At 35.0% G+C, this 24,687-nt stretch overlaps 1 protein-coding gene and 1 long non-coding RNA gene across 6 annotated transcripts in view; both read right to left on the bottom strand.

Annotated features, from left to right (window-relative positions):
• Window positions 1-672: 672 nt before the first annotated feature.
• Window positions 673-24,687, bottom strand: part of LOC115227813 (dynamin-1) — a 143,605-nt gene continuing 119,590 nt past the window's right edge. For 2 of the 4 annotated variants that reach the window (XM_029798547.2, XM_029798545.2), the window contains exons 19-21: window positions 16,866-16,901; window positions 4,895-5,053; window positions 673-2,869 (exon numbers count right to left, since the gene is read on the bottom strand). In XM_029798547.2, the coding sequence (XP_029654407.1) occupies window positions 2,803-2,869; window positions 4,895-5,053; window positions 16,866-16,901 (262 nt within the window). In that variant the 3' untranslated portion in view covers window positions 673-2,802. Of the gene's footprint in view, window positions 2,870-4,894; window positions 5,054-6,992; window positions 7,020-16,865; window positions 16,902-24,687 lie in introns of all 4 variants that reach the window. The other 2 variants (XM_036500590.1, XM_029798554.2) reach the window with 2 other exon arrangements.
• Window positions 7,352-8,964, bottom strand: LOC118762157. 2 transcript variants are annotated; one of them, XR_004997933.1, is made up of 3 exons: window positions 8,284-8,964; window positions 7,970-8,251; window positions 7,352-7,728 (listed from the first exon to the last, which is right to left on the bottom strand). It is a non-coding gene; the product is annotated as an uncharacterized LOC118762157 (long non-coding RNA). The 2 variants fall into 2 exon arrangements; XR_004997932.1 differs by having other exon boundaries at window positions 7,970-8,964.

Below are 24,687 nucleotides of genomic sequence, written 5' to 3' on the forward strand. Positions count from 1 at the left end.
GATATTTTTATACTTGTATATAGGTATTTATATACATATATGCATAAATGTATATGAATACTTAGATATTTGTATACCTATATATAAATAGTTCCCGACACATATATACATAAACATATAAAGATATTGTTATATCTAATATTTCCATACATGTATACATATATTCATATAGATAGTTTTATACCTGCACATAGATATATATATATATAAAACATACACAGTAAAAAAAAAAGCGTTCAATATTTGATTAACCAGCTGACAAAATGTCGGTTAAATAGAAACATAAAAACATGTTTAATAAAATAATGGGTCCAACTTTCGTTTCTATAACTCATCTTGCCTTGTAAAAGTAGGATATCAACAGAATGTGTTTTAAAAGTTTGGTAATATTTGTTGGTGCTTTTACAGAATATATACCATAGATATTCTGTAACCCGTTCCTGTTCTAGTTGAGTTTAATTTTTGTGTATATGTTTGTCTACGCATACATACAAGAGGTAAAAGTGTGTGTATGCCAATAAAGATGTACCACAGATATTATTACCATCATCATCTGTGACAGTACTTCTTGGAATTCATAAACATATCTATACAGATATGCATATGAATAGCAATATCTCAAATTCAAGGTAGATATAAGCATAATCTGTACTTATTTATTTTAAATGTGCATGTGTGGGGGTAGGGGGAAATAATCTTTATTACTGTATAAGTCCTTCCTTTTTTTTTTTTTAAAATGGAAATTTCATTTAAAAACAAAAACATTAAATATAGGTAGAGAAATTACAGTATTTAACAACAATAAATTCCCTTGATCAAACAATGAAAGAAAACCACCTGCATTTAAAGAATTTAGATTATAAAAAGAAAAAAAGTAATATATGTGTGTGCATGTGTTGTATGTGTATGTAGGAGAGAGAGAGAGAGAGAAAAGGAGAGAGAAATTAATTTAAATTTAATAAAGAAATTAAATCTAAGGTTTTTGTAAACTAAAAAATAAATGCCAGGAAAATTCTCTGTAAACAAATTCAAAGTGAATAGTTCCTCAGAGTGTACAACTTTCCAAAGTTTTCCAACTGAGAAGAGATTTGTGAACAGTACTGAGAAGGGAGGTAACAACATCCAGTTATTAATTCACAATATTTACAATGAAATCACAACAATTTCAATTACTTTCCACCCAAAAAAAAAAACTAATTTGCATCAAAGTTTACAGAAATATTGATTAGTATTAATTGGCTTACAGAAATACTGAGTAAGATTAGAAGTAGCATCTACAAGTAACACTATGTTTCTGCATGTGTATGTGTATATATATATGTGTATATATATATATATACATATATATATTGCATACAAACACAATCACACATATATATATATATCTATGACTTAACTAACTACCACATCTCCACAATTAACAATAGCATTAGGAAGAAAACACTTCATATTGTGTTTTAACAATAACTACATCTTCTCTCATGCACACGCATATATACACACACACACACACACTGTTTCTCCATCTCCCTCTTTCATTCATTCTTCTGCTTCTTCGCACCAATACTTTATTTCTCCCTTTTTCCACATCACATACATCGATATATCTAATAGGATTTTGTTTATTTACTATCTAGTAAAAACAATAAGCTACATATAACAGTTATTATTGCTCAAAATGGTAGTGGTCCTGTAAGTGGAATACCATTAGGAATGCCAGAAGAGAAAACTAAATTTCTCTCAAAACCTAATAGTTTCATTCATTGTCAAACAATTATCAAAACTTAACCACACCAAACAAATGTCATTAGCACATTTCTTTTTTTTAATAATTAAAATTCCATTTTTAAATAATGTTTATTATTTTTTTCCATCTTTTAAATATATTATAATTTTAGATAAACCATTACCGCATCTAAAATATCATTTTATAATATATTAAAATTATTTGGGCAATTTAATAGTAATCGTAGTGGATCAGTCATGTCGAACAAAACAAGCCTTACTGAAGAATTTAGAATTTATTGTTAATTCCTTGCTTGATAAACACCAATAAAAGTTTAGTTGAGTATTGACTGGTTGTCAATTAAAATTTAGAGCTTTGGTGTTTTGGAAGGCTAATTACTAGTGCCCATCAATAAAACATGACCTTATTTATATTTGCACTATTTGCAGCGAATTGACAATGTTTTTAAAACCAACTAAGTCTCTAAAAATGTTAGTGGTCACAAAAAAAGAAATGTTCATAAACTATAAATTTGTTTATTTCAGTACACTTTATTTTTTACATTTTGTTATAAAAAAATACTGTTTTTTTTCCCTAATGTGTGTAACTGCCTAATTAGATCATAAAATTGTAACGAGCAGTTTTGCTAAAGGAATACACACCATGTATGGTTTCCAATAATAATAATAATAGTACTAATAATAATAACAATAACAATATAACAGCAATAACAGAATCACTTTGTGTAGATTTCCTTTAGCGTTTCATTTTATGATTGGTATTTTAGTCGTAATTATCATTATTATTATTATTTATTATTAGTGATAATGTTCATTGAACAGTGACCATAATTAAACATTTGTAATTAAGAAATTTTTTGTTAGTGGTATTAATTGCAATGACAATGGGAAGTGCTGCTACTGCTGCAAATAGTTCTGTTTTCGTCCATTCCTCAAAAGTTATCTTAATCTTCAAATCATTGTTTCTAGGGGAATATATGAGTGTTTGATCTAGCTGCAATATGTACTTAATGCACATCTCTGTGTGTCTCTTTCTCTCTGGCACAGTTCCCATGATCACTGAGGACGCTGTGGCATCGATGGTCGCTCAGGGATCCTGGGTGGAATACTAGGGATTGGGCGACTGAAATTAAAGAAATCAAAAAAAGTAGATCAATATATAAAGAAACAAAGATCAATTTAGAATCAGATTACAATAAACGTAGAATACCTTTACAAGGAGAATTAACAAAATTACAGGAATTATTAAAATGAAGTCTGCACAAAGATTATTCAACTGGACCCAGTTATAGGACTTATAATGTAGACTAGCACTATGACCCGGCGTTGCTGGGTCATAGTGCTAGTGCATGCATATACAGCTGCGTGCATACGCACATACATGCGAATACTGTCCAAATCTCCGACCAAACACATACAGCTAGCTGGCATTCAATTGGCGTATCAAGTGTCAGGCATTTTGATTGGGTTTGGGATAGAAAATTCACAAAAAAGTCACTTCTATTGATTTTTTAATGGCTTTGCGGGGTGACAGGGGAAATGTAAAGATGTGCACGACCACCCTTGGACGGTTTTGAATGACCATAGACAGTGCGAGCCCTCTAACTGAAAAATTGTGGATTTGTATAAAGGACACACACACACAGACATTTTGCCGTTTATATATAGAGAGATATAAAATGACAAAAATGTAAACTGCAAAGAAAAATGTGAAAGAAACTAAAGAGAACTGAACAGAGTGTTCTTTGTAGAGTGGGCAGTGGGGATTGGAAGCAAAAGGTTTGGAACCTGATTACATCCCTTTATGGACTAGAACTTCCATTACCCCAGGCCAATGAGAGAATCTCTAATTGGTTAGGTCAGCCTGCTAGAAATAGCAGTTGAATCTCCCTCAAGACAAACCATGCCATCTTTGAAAAAGGAAAAACATTGGACAATCCAGTGCAGGTTATGCAAAAAGGATGGGATGGGCATCTTTGATCAGCAGTCTTCATAGGCTATGAGTAACATACACCAACCTCTTAACACATGAAGAAAATGTACAGCACAGTTTGAGAGTAAGAGAACTCTACATTATTTACATTATTTACATTTGACGGATAATTGTCATCTTGTTTGTTTTTAGCACATTTCAGCTGATATACTCTCCTGCCTTCATCAGGTATCTTGGGAAAATTTTGAACCTGGGTTCTCATTCCTAAGGTATTTTTCCATGTTATTATTATTATTATTATTATTATTCAATTGAACTCAGAATCTTGGGGTTAGTAGCCCGCGCTCTTAATAATAATAATGATAATAATAATATCGAAAAATACCTTAGGAATGAGAACCCAGGTTTGAAATTTCCCCAAGACACCTGATGAAGGCAGGAGGGTATATCAGCCAAAATGTTGTGTTAACAACAAACAAGAAGAGGACAAATATCCATCAAATGTAAATAATTCCTCATCTCTTAAATATAGAAGAGAACTCTAGTTTAAAACAAATATGCTATTTTAAATTGTAAAAAAAACTTTGAGGGATTTAGTTTAATATAAGTGAAAGGAATGGAAAAACTGGTGATCAAGGACAGAGATTCTGATTGTGTGTGTGTGTGTGTATGCGTGCAAGTACATGTTCATAATTGTGGTGAGTTGATGAGCAAAGGTTTCCTAACCATTCAAATAGCTTTTTTTAATATAGTTTAGAATGTATTTATGCAACAGTTCCTGTACCTCAGAAGTGTTGGGACTATTCTCTAATGTATTGTACACTTACTCTTTACAATTCAACAGATGTTCAGACTCTGAAAAAGAAGGCCTAGGCTTCTACTAATGCTGTTTTGACAATAGGTTTTTTTGGGGGTTTTTTTCTGGCTAAAGGAAAATGGTTGAGCCAGTTACCTCCCTAGGGCCTGAGTAGATTACAGAGGACCAGCTATCTAGGACGGGAGGGAGAACCAGTCATAACAGTAAGTGTAAGGATTGTAGAAAGAGGGTAAAAAAAAAATGGGTGTTAAGAGGAAAGAGGAGTTAGTTGGAATGCTTGAATAAAGGTGGCATGAGAACAACCAACTCCAAAGAGCAAAGGCCACTTTGTAGAAAAGGGGGTTTTGGCTGGATTTAACAGTGAATGAAAATGAAAGTAGAAAGTATAAATTACTTACAGAGGCTGACTTGACATGTGCATAGCAGCCTGTGGAGCATCAGGAGCTGGTCTACTTGGGACCTTTGGTGCAGGTCTACTTGGAATAGATGGCGTAGGTACTGGCCTAGAAGGTGGCATTGGCGGCCCACGAGGTCTGCTTGGTCCAGGTGAAGAAGGCCTAAAGAAAAGGATTATAAGTTTTGTAAAGCAACAGATTTTGTGGAACAAGAATTCAATGATTGAGAAAAGGAAAAAAATAATACAAGTCACCAATGGTTAAATCTGACCTAAATTAAAACAAATAAAAATTGATCAATTATATTTTTGGGGGTAGATGAGGGAGCGTTTCAAATAAAAGACATGTTATTTGAGCATAATTACATATATTACAGCAGAAATACATATTCTAAAACTCATACAAGTAGTAACTATCAAAGATATAAATCAACATTTCTGATTGTTGTGACATACATAATTACTCTCATATTCAACAGCCTGAACAGCAAAATATGACTGTCAATCAGTAAACAAGCATGAACTGTAAGCATTTTGTTCATAGACCATTTAAGCTTCACCTTTCATTTTAACCCTTTTCAAACCAAACCCATCAAAAACCAACTCTAGTTCTATGATACAAAACTGCTCACTTTTAAATGTTCACATTATATAATTTCAAATTTTGGTACAAGGCCATTACGTAATTTGATTTCAAATTTTGGTACAAGGCCATTATATAATTTGATTTCAAATTTTGGTACAAGGCCATTACATAATTTGATTTCAAATTTTGGTACAAGGCCATTACATAATTTGATTTCAAATTTTGGTACAAGGCCATTACATAATTTGATTTCAAATTTTGGTACAATTTTCGGGTAGGGGCAAGTCGATTAAATCAACCCCAGTATTCAACTGGTAGTTATTTTATAAGCCCCCAAAAGGATGAAAGGCAAAGTCAATCTCAGCAGAATCTGAACTCAGAGTGCCGCCTTGACCGGCTTCCGTGCCGGTGGCACGTAAAAAGCACCATCTATACATGGCTGATGCCAGCGCCGCCTTGACTGGCTTCCGTGCCGGTGGCACATAAAAAACGTAAAGATGGATGAAATGTCGCTAAGCAGTTTTCCCAGTGTGCAAACAATTCATCATACTTTACTGAAAACATTATAACGCTGACTTCCAAACAGTGACTTAATATACAAATTAATGAGAAAATTAGCTGTGTTACTAAATCCCTCTAAATTCTCCGTTATTTTTAAAAGCCACTGAAACACAATTGTATATTTCTTTAGAAATGTGATTATGAATAATTCAAGAATATCTTAAAAAATTAATTTTGGTCAGTGATAGAGATACAAATAGAACCGTAATTCTCCCTCACTCTGCATTAACAAATGATGTGGGTGTAATATGCTGCTAAACTTACAACAGTCTGTTTACCAGTAATTAGGTTTCAAGAAAATCTAACAGAGGCAATAAATCTACTGAGAACCTACTTAACAGTACAGAATTTTATTTAAAACTACTGCTACAGATGGTATTACTATTAGATCTAGTCCTACTACTATTACTACACCTACAAGCTACAGAAGGAGCCTCTACATGGTCACATGAACAGCTGAAAATAGCAGCCAAATCTCTCTCCAGTTATACCTGATCATCTTAGAAAAGGAGGATACATTGGATCATATGATCTTGTGTGTACTGTGCTTAAGAAAAGGAAGTGATGGTCATGGCTGGAACACCTTTAACCATAAGTCTCCTTAATTAAGTCTAACCTGGAGTTACACAACAAGAACAATTATTGTACAATAATTGTTATACAAAATGGGTTTTTTTTTATTATTACAATATTTAGGTACCATATCAAACTAGTGTGGTTGAGATGTGTAATACAGGACTTGTCTATTACACCAAAAAAAACAAAACTAATAAGCTAACCAGCTAATAAGCTATTTGAAACTGTCTCAGATGTCAAAGGCAGAAACAAAGGATATAAAGAAACACACAACGGATTATAAGTAAATCTTGAAACTAGACTAATAGGTAAATTGCTAAAGGAACTGGAATATTTTAAATGGTAGCTATAGGCATTTTATGTGTTCAGATTAGCTTACATGCTGGAATGACTCGGAGAACTCTCGCTGGAAAAAAGAAATATTAAACAGGCAAACATTTAAAACCATGTCTAACAATGAGGAAGGCTCAAAAGAAGTGGTAAGAAAACTGAATACAGTAAACGATTAGGCTGAATTTCATTAAGTTTGTACCAGTAAATCTGCAATTTTTTTTTTTTGTATTCTATGATAGCCACTAAGCACATAGATGTTTGCCATCAGATGTGAAGAATTAAAAAAGGAGCAACTTGTTTCTACATTGTTGCACCGTCAACCTACATTAAAGAAATTCAAAGCAAATTGCAGATATTGCAATTCTATAAAACATTTCCCCTATTTTCCTGGCACAGATCAAACAATTTTTCCCATTGCTGGTATAAGTGGTTTTTTAGGCATCCCCTGACTTTGCCTTTTTTTTTTTTTTTTTTGTTTAAGATGAACATTTTTGTTTGAGTAAAGGAAAAGGTACACTGACTCTTGAAAGTGCCCTTGACTGGTAATGTTGAAGTTGACATTCAGTTAATATTTTTGTGGGGTCATATCAGTAGAGAAAACAGGAGAGAGATCCACAGGTTTATAATGGTTTGCGTGAAGTGCTTGGTACAGACTTTTGCCAGGTGAAATAATTAGAGTAATTAGAAGAAGAAAGGTAAGTAGGTCTGATCTTACAGTTTGCCAGCTTAGACCAAAAAAATTATTGTCATATTAAGAAAAAACACAAGAGGCAGTCTAGTACCTATTTCTTTACTACCCACTAGGGGCTAAACACAGAGAGGACAAACAAGGACAGACAAATGGATTAAGTCGATTATATCGACCCCAGTGCGTAACTGGTACTTAGTTTATCAACCCCGAAAGAATGAAAGGCAAAATCGACATCGGCGGAATTTGAACTCAGAACGTAACGGCAGACGAAATACAGCTACGCATTTCGCCCGGCGTACTAACGTTTCTGCCAGCTCGCTGCCTTCTAGTACCATGGCTGTGGTGCAGTAGTATGTGAAGATTTGTCAATCACATGACTTCTTTGACTTTTAATGTTGTCTAGAATGTTCATGTATATAGCAATTGTCTGTCCCAGGAATGTGAACAATATCGTAGTGTGAAGTGGAATGTGTGTGCTTTGTAAGTCAGTTACTTTACAGAGGTGATAAATTTTTTATGTTCTAAACCTTTTCCATATCAACCTACCTGAGACCAGGTTCTAGAACAAGGGTCACCAAACTTTTTCAACCATCGACTCCCTTTAACCACTTCTCCTTCCATATCGACCCCCCTTTAGCCACCTCACCTTCTGCATCGACCACCTGCCTCATTTAAAATATCTTAATACCCTACCCTACCGTACCATATCTTAAATGCATACTGGGTACTGATGCTGGCAATTAAAACATTAGCTAAAATATAAATGTGCGAGAAATTAAGAAATTCTATTGAAGATGACACACATTTTACATTTAAAACTACGTGTATACAGTATTAAACTTTCAGTTTTTATGAAGTTGTTTCCATGGTTAGAAAATGTGGAAAACACATCATATTGCTGGAATATCTTTTATTGAAACTGACAACATAAATATGAGGGATGGGCATGGGTGAGCTGGTCTTTCGCACGCCAACCCCCATTCGACCCCTTGACTATCATTGAACTCCTGTAATTCCTCTCAGACCCCCTTTGGCAACCCCACTGTTCTAGAACATAAACTATCTATTTAAAAATGTTTGTGTCATGATTTTATGTAGGAAGAGTCTATTTGCAGACATTAGCTTAATAATGTAAATGATATTTATTAAACTGCTCCAAGTTCTTGATTCTTTACTGAGATAATTGAAATACATTCACTGTGCATTTCATTAGAAATATTGTCATGCTAACATACAGTTTTGACTCAGCAACTGTGTGGTCTAACAGTCATAACTACTTAATTCTAAATTATTTATTGAGCACTACCACCAAAAAATATCTCATTTAAACAAATTAGGATGCATTTATATATATATATATATATATATATATATATATATACTAAACACCAGAACATAATGGATATTATATATTTTTTTAATGTCTATACCCCACTAAAAACAAAAATAAATGGCACTAGTAGATAGGTTGTTCATGATAAGAGATGAGTGTGGAGAACATAACCATGTCTGGAGACACACCAGAGCTAACAAATTACATCAGAGAGATACAGGAAGATACAGAAAGAGCAAACTGATAGGAAACCTCAAATTCAAGAAATGGGTGAAACCATAAACAGAGATTCAGGTACCAAATGTAGGTGAAGATTTTGCAGATGGATAACTTTTTCAAAATTCCCAAAGATAAACTTAAAAGTAGAAGCTGTAATTTTTCTTTTCCTTCATTATCCTATCATTCAACATTTGAAAAATTGTTTCTCTATTTGATTTGATATTAAATAATAATATATAAAAATATTAGGTTTTTTTTTAATTAATGTTTTACATCATCATCATCGTTTAACGTCTGTTTTCCGCACTAGCACGGGTTGGACGGTTCGACCGGGGTCTGGGGAGCCAGGGGCTGCTCCAGGCTCCAGTCTGATCTGGCAGTGTTTCTACAGCTGGATGCCCTTCCTAACGCCAACCACTCCACGAGTGTAGTGGGTGCTTTTTACGTGCCACCTGCACTTTAATACAATTTTAAAAAGGTATAGGCATTGTTTCAGTTTAACTTGCAAATAATTTGTATAGATTTAATCCCTAAAGTGAAGAAAGTAAAGGAACTCAAAATAAAAGAAAATAGTCAACTAAGTTGAATTTAACAATTAAACTTCAACATATTTTTCTAGATAACTAAAATATTTTACAATATAGTCCATGTATATACAAAATACTGAAAACTGAAATATAAAAAAAAAAATCAATTTTACATTCAATAAAGAAAAATCTTTTCCTGATGTTCTGTAAATGTCTAATGTCCACTTTCTCATGCATCCATGGGTCAGATTGAGTTTATTGAGGCAGATTTTCTGTGGCTGGATGCCCTCCTTGTCACAATCTCTCCCCTGTTTCCAAGCAAGATAATATTTCCTTATTACTAAACCTGCTTACGTAGAATACTGGAAATGAGTGACACTGCTTGTATGACAGGGATACTCATCTACAACTATCACATGATGTGAAGAGAAGGAAACACAGTTTCTCTCTCTCTCTCTCTCATTCACACACACAATTTGCAGTTACAGCAATGCAATAATGATTCATCATCATCATCTCATGTCCATTATTAAAACACTATGACAAACATATTACATTTCTGTTGACTCAAAAAATATATATAAAAGATTGCAATACTAAAGAACTCACAGCATACAACCCTAAAGTGTGTGTGTTACTATTTCCTTGCTTTGATGGTTGTGGACAAGTGTCACTGTAATGCAGGCAGTGTCCATTCCCAATATTCAGTGAAAATATGTGAAGGTTGGTGACAGAAAGAGCATCTGCCACAGAAAATCTAACTCAACATATTCTGTCCAACCCATGCAAGCATGGAAAAGTGGACATTAAAATGATGGTGATGATGTGTGGGTGAGAGAGAGAGAGATTACAGGTTTACTTTCTACCTCTTTCGTATTTTTCAAAAAATAGAGCTCCGTATTTTATTGGACTGTGCCAATCCTTAATACTAGCATACAGCAACCGATATTTTGAATATAATGGAGATATGCGGCTCTTAAAACAAAGTGACCAGTCAAGGTTACAAATTATAGAAAGGAATTTATTAATGGTTCAATGACATTCAGAGCCATTTGAACAGACTCGCATTCTCATTTTGGTAGCTAAACTCTTCTCCACTCCCTTGAGTTGGAATGTGTGAGCAAGATATGGACTCTGCAAGCCACATCTTGAGTTAACTAGCAGGATAGTAACTCCAAATATGAACTGATGCAGAGTGAGTGGGGGGGGATGGGTTCTAATGTTGCTCCTCTCTTTTTCTGAGTGAAGAACGGATTGTATAATGCTTCAGTACTAAATGCAATATTGCATGGTAGCAAGACATGCTCTGCTGGATGTATAATATCATCATACATGTATGAACAGTGGAACATAGATAAGCTGATAGTTAAAATAGGTATCGGAGTATTTTGCTGTAGCATATAAGAAAGAAATGCCAAGCAATTCAAAGAGGAGCCTGCAGGAGAAGAAAACCATGGAAGGCATGGGAAAAGTTGAGAAGGTAATCTCAAGATGCTGTACTAGAGAAAACTCATCCAACACATGCCAACATGTAACAGCAGACATCTGATAGTCATCACGATGATAAATTAATGGCTTTCTTATATCATTTCTGAAGAAATTATTAGATGGTTTTAAAACAGAGCAGGTTTTTCTACCACCTTTACTTTTTGTTTAAAAAAATATTCCAGTAACGGAAAATAATAACCTTTTCCCAAATTCAGATCTTACTTTTCAGAATTATAGAAGTTAATAAAAAAAATTATAATTACTAAGAAAAAGAAGTTATTACGGAAATAATTTTTTAAATTCAGATTTTCACTAAAATTTACATAAAAATAAGTACTTTTTACAATTCTTGATATGGTCTTTGTTCAAGGCAATTATCACTATATAACTCTGATCAAATGATCTTATAGTGAAGATAGTGAGGAAATGTCACTCTATGCATACAGTCCATATCAGTAAGTAGTGACAATGCCATGTATAAAGACTAAACTACAAGCAAGTTAACAAGGGAGCTTCTACATGGTCATTCAACTTACTGAAATAGCAGCCAAATTTCTCTCAAAACTTAGCTATTGTTAGAAAAAACACACTGAATCATGTGGTCTTAAGCATACAGTGCCTAAGGAATAAGACATGATGGTCACAACTGGAATGCCTTTGGCTAAACAACCACTGTAAACAGAAGTGAACCAAATATTCCATTCATACACTGATGTTGATATATCATCATCATCATTGTTTAACATCCGCTGCTTGATTCTTGAGACTGACACGTATTTTCTAACCTATAGCTATATAAATATTTCCATGTGCGGTGAAGAATAACAAAAAGGCATAACACATTGGTTTATATACGGAATTATTTTGAACTGTTAATCTTGTTGTTGGCCCTGATTGGGCAGACTTAGTTAGTCCAACTGTAACCTACCTTATTTTGCACATTTAAGTCTATATTATTTAATGTGTCAGTTCTTTTTCTAAGACAATAGGGTCTGATTTGAGGAAGATTTGGTTGCTGTTTCTAGCAGGCCAAAAAGGCATGTAGAGGCTACACCTTTATCAATGATGCTAAATGGTACTATGAAAGGTTACCTTTAATATTCTTTTTATGTGTTAGTATTACAGAAGTACTCTCTCACTGGTTTGAAAACGTGCTTCAATAAAATTACACATGGCAACAAGAACTTACAAATCCAGTGTGGAATTTCCTAATGAACTCAGGTGTGGAATTTAATTAAGATTGGTGACTCCATCTGGTTTGCATTGCTGCATTACTTTGTCTATATTTCTGAAGAGCACCCTCTGCAGCATTATGACACAAGATTCATAATGCTTCACCAGTGGTCATTACCAATTAGTAGGCAGCAAAGGCCCAACACAAAATATTAGCTGTATCATGTTGATTTTCTTCCATTCAAGATTATGATAGTTATGATATGAGGCCGGTGGCACGTAAAAAGCACCATCCGATCGTGACCGTTGCCAGCCCTGTCTGGCACCTGTGCCGGTGGCATGTAAAAAGCACCCACTACACTCACGGAGTGGTTGGTGTTAGGAAGGGCATCCAGCTTTAGAAACACTGCCAGATCAGACTGGGCCTGATGCAGCCTTCTGGTTTCCCAGACCCCAGTTGAACCGTCCAACCCATGCTAGCATGGAAAGCAGACATTAAACAATGATGATGATGATGATGATGAGAGTCTATTTGAACTGATACAGTATTTATTAATAAATGCATTGTACTCATACTTCCAGTAAAACAAAATTATGTTTGTATTAAGTAACTGATAAATAGATAACATTTTCTTGTATGATTCTAGTATAGACTGGCTAGAACCTTCAGTTTTATCATTTGTCTTTGTCTGTGTATGTGTGAATAATGCTCAAAAACAAAATGAAAAAAATCATTCTTTCTTTTTAGTCCAGTGGGGTAAAATAGTTTAAAAATTGAAAAAAATATTCTCTCAGTTCTTGGAAAACATTTAATTTGAAAAAAATTGCTAATAAGACAAAAGTAAAATTCTTACAAACTGGGGAGAAAAAAAAAAAAAAGAGAAAGAATAAGAAGCAGGGTTGGTGAGAATAACAAAGGATAGAGGAAGTGAACATTTTTGAATCCAATTAATAAATCTGTTAAAATTTGATCCTATACATCAGTGATGTATTAGACTTCTTCGAAGCAGTGGCATATGCTTGTATTTGAAGAATTATAACTCAAGGGAGATAATAATAGGAACAAAACCAACAGAACTTGCTAGTGCAAATTTTGCATCTTTCATAGCAAAACTTTCTGAAATGATCTTGAAGAAAATATTTTTTTCTCTTTTACCTTTCTTGTTCATAAAAGACAAATCAAGATTAAAAATAGTTCAGGTTTGCAGCAACAGAAGGAATATTTGAAAACATCTATGTGTGCCTGTATTTTTGTATATATACACACACACTTTCATTTTGGTAAACAACTTAAAGACCAGAAATGGTCAAATCAACTACCTATACACCAAAAGATGTAGTTTTTCTTTACTCACAATAAATGCCACTATCTTCCTAAAATGCACATTTATAACTGTATCAAAGATTTTTTACCTGTTTTTAATATTTCAGAATTGGAAATAAAATGATTGGGTTTTTTTTTTTTGGGGGGGGGGGGGTAGTACAGTAAAAAATGAAAACTGTAAATTTGAAAAACTTAACAGAAAATTATTAGAAATATTTAGTCATATTTTTAAAACACACACACACAGTTTGGCTATTTCTTATCTACTGTAATTGATCTCATTTAGAAATAAAAGACAAAATAAAACAGGAGAGAGAGAAGCAATTTAACCCAGCCCAAAAGAGAGCAAAATTAATTTTATATTTAACAAGGTTATAGGATATGAAACATCCACAAGGCCAAAAAAATGAAGCTATTATAACAGAGCCTACTAGCATTCAGCATTAGGAAAAACTATACTATAGTTTATAAGATTGATTCATAAGTTTTGTATATCCATCACATATCGAGTTTAATACAAGACATGCTTTTAATAACTAATTTTTAGATGAAGAATCAGAATTGATTTATCTATTCTTCATTATTTAGAGCACGTGGGAAGCTGTTTTTTTTGGTGATGATTGTATTAAGTAAAGTGAAATCTTATTAAGTTAGAAGTGAAGTTCTGTATAAGAGGATTATTTCAAATAATGGGACTTGTATTAATTCAGATAATTGCTCCATTCCCCGTTATAATCAGGGGTTAGAGTAAAAAGCCTGTCTACACAGTATTTGTGACTACTCCACTCAAAATTCAGTTGTAAAAAGCGCTTGCCCAAGATGTAAGAGGTAACCGTGAACTGTTTGAGATTGAGAAGATTGTAAATAGTGGGGAAAATAGATAGGGCACTAAAGAAAGTGCTCAGTTTCCAGGCGAATGGTAACTGTCCCCAAGATATTCAAGGAAACGCGAGAATCAGCATCAAAACTGAAAACATTTTAACATCAATTTCAATTGAAAGTAACCGTTTTGGCTGATATAATGAAGTAAACAAAAAAGTTCATAGCACACATCCTTGTTTAAATGGAACAGGCAGAAAACTAGGGAAAGTAATAAGTTATAAATCAAACTTAATCCATTCTATTGAGAAACAAAGTTTCAGATAAATAACTTATCGGTACAATTCCTATTTTCTATGAGACTAACTTTCATGTATACCATATTTTAGCAATGTCAAATCTGTTGAATTGAGAGAATACAAAATTTCATCTGAAAATACATACTGTTCAGAATACCATTTGATTTTTAATTAACATTACTCGAATTTTGAGGTACAAAACAATGCAAAAAAAAAAAATAATGTAAATAAACCTTTGACATGAAATAAGTAGAGGTAAGAGTAGAAAACCAAGAAAGAAGAGGTAGAAGTGAGACGTAGATATAGAAAATACTGAGGAAAGCAAAAATATGTTTATGTAGCTAGAGTTCAAATAAATAATAGGATTATGGAGGTAATTCTCCAGATTATACACAATGAAAACATTTACAGGGATGCATACAACATACTTATGCAGCTGATTATGTATTTCTGCTGAAGTTTTAGAGATTTACTTAAGGACTATAATGCAGTTTACCAATCCAGGTCAGAAATCTTTGCAGCTTGTTGAAGAGACAAGCAGTAGTGATTCCTGATGTCTCCTTCACTTTGTTTTTGCTAAGTTACTCCAGATCTAACAATGTGTTGTTTGAAATTCAGTGGAGGAGACAGGGTTTAAAGGTATCTAACTTCTCTGAAAACAGCAAATTCCCAATGGTTCTTTGTAGGGAATTCTGTACACTGATATAACGCAAGTAGTTATGTGACAAGATTCAAAGAGGAACTCAAAATTAACCCCAATCATGGCTACAGTTCAGGGTTCGAACGAACGTACATATGTATGTATGTATGGATATATGTATATGAGACGGGGGGGGGGGGTGCTAGACAGACAGACAGAGAACATGCATAAAATTTGGTGTTTGATTTAGATCAATGACATCAAACTTAGAATTAAAGAATTAAATGGGTTCATTTCTAATTTACACAACATTATTCAGATACCAATTAAACTAAATGAATTTTTAGATTAAAACTGATATTTAATTAGAGAAATTTAATTGAAGCATGTGTATACCATTTGATTACCATATTCTAGTTATTGTGTCATATGTTCATAAAGATAATACTTTTCAGATAACTGTATTCAAAGACTAAGCCTTTTATTAACTAAAATAGGAATTCAATTCATTAATCATTATAAAAATTTATATTACCACTGAAATTAAAGAAAAAATAATATCATTTCTACATGAAAGTAGTATAGAAATATAAATCATAATTTATTTACAAAATTAGGAGAGAGTAAAAGAAGAGAAAGCAAATAAAGCGAAGAAAAATGTCAAGATAAAATTTTTGTCAATCTCCCACAAAGATATTTAGTTATACAGAATTCAAAATTTAGATTTCAAGTTTGAAGAAAAGGGTGGGAAAATGGATTATGTAAAGCACTGAAAATAGTGAATAAGCTGAGAGTTCTTCTGGAATGAAATAGAAAACAATATTTTGAAGCAGTAACCAAAAAGCAGTTTCAAAGTAGAAAAATATTCTTTGAATTGAGCCACACAAGGTATCGTCAAAATAACCACCAGAAAAGGGAATTCAGGAAAATTTAGGAAATTTAGGAAAATATTTTGGTGGGTAGAATTAATTTGGTAGTATAAGGAATGCTAGCATAAAAATTTTTTTTTTTTTTTAAATACAAATTAGCAGACGAGTTGTTGTATAAATGTGTTTAGGTTTTTATAAGTGATTAGTATGGTTAATAAAAACAGAAAATGCACACAAATATTAATTAATTAATTTTAAAACATTGTTTTAAAATAAGTAACTCAAATTTTCAAAAAAAAGTAATCAACAACTAATTTTTATGTTATTGGTCTTTCAAAGGTTTCGAATTTTAATATTTTTATATAATTATGGATTTTAATTGGTGAGTTAAACAACTCTAAACATTCATTCGTTAACTTTGAAATTTAGTAACCAGCTAAATTATGAAGAAGTAGGAAGGTAGCAGCGAGAGTAGTAGCAGAATAGTAGCAATAATTCAATAACTTGTCTCCTGCCAGCTTACGGCAAACCACATACCTGCTAACTTTCGTGTATCCATTTTTCACAGCTAACCTGAAATTTTGTAAGAGTGAAAAATTGCGTGTGAAGTATTGGCGTTCAGTAAATAAACTTTGTGATTGCAGTATAATAGTTTTGGTAGGCTTGAGTATTTCCATCAACAAAGCTATGTTGACTAATTACAGCACAACTCGTTTTAACAGCACTTTCAAGTTTATTTTTCACAAAGTAAAATGTCCATGTTGGGAATAACCTGACTAAATAATCAAGTTTGTTTATAATGAATGTATTGATCACACTCTTTACTCTTTTTACTCTTTTACTTGTTTCAGCCATTTGACTGCGGCCATGCTGGAGCACCGCCTTTAATCGAGCAACTCGACACTGGGACTTATTCTTTTGTAAGCCCAGTACTTATTCTATCGGTCTCTTTTGCCAAACCGCTAAGTAATGGAAACATAAACACACTAGCATCGGTTGTCAAGCAATGCTAGGGACACACACACAAACACGCATATATATATATACATATATACGACGGGCTTCTTTCAGTTTCCGTCTACCAAATCCACTCACAAGGCTTTGGTCGGCCCGAGGCTATAGTAGAAGACACTTGCCCAAGGTGCCACACAGTGGGACTGAACCCGGAACCATGTGGTTGGTAAACAAGCTACTTACCACAGAGCCACTCCTGCGCCTGCTCTGAATTTTTTTTTTTTTTATCCGTCTTTATCAAGACTATTTCTTGAGATTCAGATGAAGAAACTATTTTTCAGAGAGGATCAATTCCAGTGAATAATATGTAAAATAGGATTCACTGTCATCCAATGAGGAGGCTTCTACACAGTTGCTTGACCTACATAAATTAGCTGCTGAATCTCCCTGGAATCTTTAACATTTAAAAACTATATAAAGGGAAAATTGGATAAAGTAGTTCTTGGTGTATTGTATTTAACCCTTTAGCGTTCAGATTATTCCGTCAAACATAATGCTTATTGATTCCCATTGATTTGAATTAATCATGCATAATCTCATATCTTCAAGATCTTGATGGTGTAATTACTTAATGTAGAATAACATTGTAGGGTAGGTGTGAGAGCCTGGATCTGGTCAGTTTGAACATAAAACAGATTAACTATTTTGGCCAGATATGGCCGGTTTAAATACTAAAGGGTTAAAATTAAAAAATGGTGTAGACATGGCTGGAACACCTTTGACATAGCTTTGCTAGATCGGGGCTGACAAGGGGTTCAGCAGTATTTTTACTGGGTTTATTTATTTATTTACTTATTTATTGTTTTAATAGTAAGAAAATTATCTACATAAGAAATTAATAACACAACTTAGAAAAAAAAATTAACAAGATAACTTAGAAAGAAAAAAGAAAGTAAATGTTTATATACCAGAGTTGCTATTATTTCCACCATTAGTACTAAAATGTTTTTAAGAGTTTTAGCAAAGGATGCACACCCGACGATTTATTGCTATTGATAAAGCAAATTAATCAATGCAAATGCAAAATCACATGCTGCTGGTGATACAAACATTGCAGAAACAATGTTAGGAGAGCTATATTATACAATTCTTCACAACATTATTATTGTTTCAATAATAATAATAATCCCTCTCTCTCTTTCGGAGAGGCACAAGCACCTACACGCACATGTACACACACGGCAGTAACTTCCGCCTGCCGAATTCAATCACAAAGCTTCGGTCGGCTCGGGGCTATAGCGGAAGACACCTGCCCAAAGTGCCACGCAGTGGGACTGAACCCGAAACCATGTAGCTAGGAAGCAAGCTCCCTAACCACACAGCCATGCCCGCGCCTACTAATAATAATAATAAAGCTAAGTTTATTGCTGAATATTTTAAATGTACATTTCAACTAATGTGTCTTTTAGGTGAAATGTCAATGCTGTACTTTAATTAGTGGTTAACCCTTTTCTTACAATATTTCTTTTGAAATACACTGCCTGTGTTTCAATTAATTTTGGAAATAATGAATTCAGTAAAATAATTTTGTCATTAAGTTGGTGTTTGGGACATAAATCAAGATGAAATTTTTGAATGTTTTAACTGGGGTTACTTTAAAATACAGGAAATCCATCACAAAACTAGGGGCAGTCTAAGGGTTAAGCAGTAGTTGTGTCCTATAACAATAATAAAAAGTATCAAGTACACAATTTGAGATCTCTGTACTGTTAACTTAATATTTCATGCTTCTGTGTTTTACTTTATTTTCCACTAGCACTATGACCTGGTAATGCCGGGTCATAGTGCTAGTGCATGCATATACAGCTGCGTGTGTGCACACATACACGCGAGTACTGTCCAAATCTCCGACCAATCACATACAGCTAGCTGGCATTTAATTGGCATATCAAGTTTCGGGCATTTTGATTGGGTTTTGGATAGAAAATTCACAAAAAAAAGTCACTTCTATTGATTTTTTAATGGCTTTGCGGGGTGACTGGGGAAATGTAAAGATGTGCATGACGTAAAGATGTGCATGACCACCCTTGGACGGTTTTCAATGACCATAGAAAGTGCGAGCCCTCTAACTGAAAAATTGTGGATTTGTATAAAGGACACACACACAGACATTTTGCTGTTCATATATATATATAGAGATTGTATTCAGCTAACCTATTGATAAGAAATAGAATGGGTGATAGATGGGCAGAGTAACAAAGTGAGTGGTAGATAGGCACTTAATATAAACATTAAAGATACCCAAATGTAGATAATACACATCACTATCTCCATCAACTTCTTCATAATTTTAGCACCCTTTTTCTCAAGATTACATGGGTTGCTGAGTCCTATTTGATATAGCACTTCACCACAAGTTGCAATCATCTGTCATCCCTTTCATGAAATTTAGTTTCTTGAAATAAGTCATAACCTCCTTGTTCCATGTTTTCTTTGATCTCTTTCTTTTTTTGGTGGTACCTCTGTACATGACTTGCATGGCTCTCACAAACCATTCATCTATCCATAGTTTTCTAAGCAACCATCAGACTACAGACTGTGAAGCCCAACCAAATCCCTTCTTCAGGTCAACAAAAGATAAGCAGCGTGACTTACATTTAGTTTAGTACTTCTCCTAGGGTTGTCCCTATAGGAGAGTGTTTTGGTGGTACTCCTGCAAGCATAAACCCAAACTATATTGCATCTAGGCTAAATATCTTCCTAGTCCTTCTGTTGCTCCTTTTGTAATTTTTTTAGCCTCAGTGAAACTGAGTTCTGGAAGTGCTGTGTATTCCACCCACATATAACATTAATTCACACACCCTACCCCCAATGTAGCAAACTACATCTCTTCTTCATGCATTATACTTATTTCTCCTTCCCCGACTCCTGCAGCCCAACACCAATCCGTCTTCTCTCTCTCTCTCACCTATCCTCCACCTGCCAACTATCCTTGCTACCCTGTTGCCTTCCTCCCATATACCTGTGTTTCAGCACTCGCTACATTCTCTCCACTCCCATTCTGCACTTTTATGAACTCCCTGCTCTTGCACCTTGGGGAATCCTCCTCCATTCCATTTATATTCACATCCTTGTACCTTGAGAGTATGCCCTAGCACACCACCACCACCATCTCTCTCACTCTCTCTCTTTCTCTGATTGGGGTAACCATGTATCTCCTATACCGCAAGACACCTCTTTCCATCACTGTCATACTCTAAAGCTTTCATCAGTTGGCACAAAGCCACCTCCCTCAATACCACTTCCCCTCTCAGTTGAGGGATCTTTGTCTTGTAAGTTATGTGGTGACCTCGCCAGTGCTGGCAGAACATAAAGACATCCAGTTCACTCTGTGAAGTGGTTGGCATTAGGAAGAGTATCCAGATGTAAAAACCACGTCAAAACAGACAATGGAATTTGGCACAATCCTCTGGCTTACAGCTCCTCTTAAGAGTATTGAAGAGAGACACTAAATGAATTTGATGATGATGATGGTCCATCAACTTATGTCTTTGCCATTGCTTCTTTCTGGAGCATCTTCTTTCCTCTACAGTAGTAATAATACTGCTACAACAATCACTAGGTAGGACACCATTCTGTTTGACTATGCAGGCACCAAACATTTCATATTTTAAGCATCTCAGCAATTCTCCTTTATGATCCAGTTGGCTTCATGTTATACCACAAACAGTCACTTGGCTATAAATTACTATGGTGAAAAATCAAGGCAAATTCACCAAAGTCTCCTGACCAAATACAGAATCAATATGTTGTTCTCAGTCTTATGAGGGCAATGACATTTTCTTATATCACATAATGTTGACAAATATTGTTAATCATTACATGACATCTCAAGTTAATGCATTATCAATTTGTAGCAATAGATTATTCAGTACATCTGCTCAGTGCTGACAGGGCCACTCTCCTCATTGACAAAAACACAATCCAGAAAAGATGGGCAGTGCACTTCAACAAAATCCTGAGCAGGCCTTCCTCTATGCTGAGGCCAATGCTCACATGCACCAGAAAGCAATTAAACTCCTTTTAAATGGCAAAGCACTAGGTTATGGCCCCATCCCAACTGAAAAATATTAGGTAGGGAAGCCAGTCTTGACTCAAAAGCTCACCAACCTCTCTCAGACCATGTGGCAACAGGAAATTGTTCCTCAGGAGTTCAAGGATGCTTCTATTTTCCATCTCTACAAGGGAAACAGGGAGTCCTGTGACAACCAGTGAGGACTTCCTCTCCTTGTAATCACTGGCAAAATAGCCACAAGAGTCCTCCTTAACCACCTCACCCAACACATGGCTGATGGGCATCTACTAGAGAATCAGTGAGGCTTCAGAGAAGGCCAAGGAACAATCAGCATGATGTTTGTAGCATGCCAACTTCAGGAGAAGTGTCAGGAACAAAACAGGGATTTGTTTTACTAAGTATATTAAATAATCAAGTTACACAAGTTCTCCTCTTCAATACCTTGGTTCATTTAAAATGGATATCAGATGCAATAATGAGAAACTTGATACTGATTTTCATATTAATGATGCTAATTGTAAGGCACTATTACCTAATGTGAGCACTTAACTCTTAACGATGGGTTATTATCATGTATAGAAATTACTCCGATAAAAGTAAACAACTCATTTACTTTGACTATTACCCTAGTTATGTACCAAGTCTATATTTGGTGAATATAAAAAATTTAGCCTTCTTAATACACAGGCTCTTGTTTTGTACATTAGATTATATCCATTATTTCTACAATGCTCTTCAATATCTGGCAGTGTTTCTATAGCTGGATGCCCTTCCTAACACCAACCACTCCACGAGTGTAGTGGGTGCTTTTTATGTGCCACCTGCACAGGTGCCAGGGGGGTCTGGCATCGGCCACGATCAGTTGGTGCTTTTAATGTGCCACCGGCACGGAAGCCAGCCAAGGCGGCGCTGGCATCAGCCACGTTCGGATGGTGCTTTTATATGTGCCACCAGCAATGAATTAATGTATCTACATTAAAGCTTACCATTGATTACACATTCACTATCATGTGCCAGAAATAACTGGATATCTTGTAAATTATAGCACCTAAATTTGCATTTAATTGTAGAAGATAGATTCGTTTGAGCATCAGGTAGAATACCTTGTAGTTGTTCCACTTCTCTGCTCTCTGACATCAAATCCCTTCAAGGTAATTTAAAGACAGTACCAACTGAGAGTTGTGGATTGGCAGAGCTGTTCGAGTGTCAAATTAGATACCTTGTGGTATCTATCTTCTCCAGCTCTCTGCATACTGATAACAATGCCTACGAAAAAACTAATGCCAAGCTGATTCAACCGTCGCCTCTCCCCTGAACAACTTAAGTGATGTGGAGAGCACAGACTTACATGCATAGACAACACTAGAATTGCACAACAAAGCAACCTTGCACATGTCTGCATCATGAACAGGACCTTTCCAGATACAGATAAACTATACTGTCTAGAGGTTATTGATTGATAGAGAAATATGATGTGTAACAATTTTTACTCAGCTTAATGGAACTTTATTGACTTACTAACTACATCATATGTATGGTACTGTAATTGCAAGAACTGGGTACTGAAAATATCTATGAAAAAAAAAAAATAATAATAAATAAATAAATAAAAATCTATTCTCTTCCCAAAAGGAATAAGCTGTAGAGTTATTGCCCTTTGATTGTATTTGCAGAATTCACTTTTTTCTATTTTTTTTTTGTGTACAATTATCCTAAAATGTAATTTTTCCATGCATCCATAGATTGGATGGGTCTTCAGCATAGTGTCATGTCACTTGTTACAGTTCTTCGTTATCTCCCTTGCAAAGTGCAGCCTCTTGAGATCAACTTTCACCACTTCTTCCTATGCCTTCTTTGATTTTTCCTCTTCAGCAGATTCCTTTTACTTGGGTTGCTTGACTCCTGGCTAAATATACCAGACATGAAGCTGATATTGTTCCTTGTTCCTCTCTTCTGTTCTTTCCAAACCTGTCTCTTAGCTTTTATGGCTCTATTTACTGTCACCTCCACTTGGGTTGCAACATTGCTCCTTGCACATATCTGGTCTGGGAGCTCACAGCAAGGTTGTCTTATAGAAACTTCCAGCTGTCTTCAGTTATAAATTTCTATCTCCTCCTCCTCCTCTTTCACATAGCATCACTTAATACACTTCTGAACCTACATCTGTGTGAGGGATATTTCAGCCTCAACACCTCTCTTCTCTCACTTTCTTTTATTCAACAATCACGCTCGGAGCACCATCCAAGCATGATCGTTGCCAGAGTAGCTATCTGGCCTCTGTGCCGGTGGCATGTAAAAGTGCACCATTCGAGCTTGATTGTTACCAGCATCGCCTTACTGGCACCTGTGCCGGTGGCATGTGTAAAAGATTCAAGCGAGGTCGTTGCCAGTACCGCCTGACTGGTCCCATGCTGGTGGCACATAAAAGCACCCACTACACTCTCGGAGTGGTTGGCGTTAGGAAGGGCATCCAGCTGTAGAAACTCTGCCAGATCAAGATTGAAGCCTGGTGCAGCCATCTGGTTCACCAGCCCTCAGTCAACCGTCCAACCCATGCTAGCATGGAAAGCGGACGTTAAACGATGATGATGATTTCTTTTTGTTGGCCCTGATGCCAATTTTACTTAAAGTATTTATTCCACATCATTTCATGCATCAAACTACTGCCCGGGTATTTTGCCGATGGGAAACATAATGTGAAGACATATGGAGACACATGCATATTCATTCATTTGTTCCATAACCATTTCTTTAGCATGAGCTGGACATAAACTTATTACTGAGACATTATTTCTCATGCAGCGCTTTCCATGCTAGCATGGGTTGGACGATTTTGACTGAGGGCTGGCGAACTAGATAGCTACACCAGGCTCCAATCTTGATTGTAGTGGGTGCTACACTCTCGGAGTGGTTGGTGTTAGGAAGGGCATCCAGTTGTAGAAACTCTGCCAGATCAGATTGGAGTCTGGTGCAGCCATCTGGTTCGCCAGTCCTCAGTCAAAATCGTCCAACCCATGCTAGCATGGAAAGCGGACGTTAAATGATGATGATGCTTTTCCTGTCACTAATCTGTAGCTGTGTTTCAAATAAGGGATCATTTTATTCCACTTGTCTTGAAAGTGCAGGGCTGGAAGATGATCTGTTGACAGCAAATGTCAACATAAATTTACCATTTTGTTCAAATGCTTCCAATGTGTAAACATTTACACACACACACACAGAGGTTACTAATTCCATTCATAAGGCATTAGTTGGTCTGAGGTTACAGTAGAAAACACTTGCCAAAATATACACATACACACATATTACAGGCTTCCATACAGTTGCCAT

The sequence above is a fragment of the Octopus sinensis genome, linkage group LG2 (assembly GCF_006345805.1).
Source record: "Octopus sinensis linkage group LG2, ASM634580v1, whole genome shotgun sequence".
In the NCBI taxonomy this organism is placed as follows: domain Eukaryota; kingdom Metazoa; phylum Mollusca; class Cephalopoda; order Octopoda; family Octopodidae; genus Octopus; species Octopus sinensis.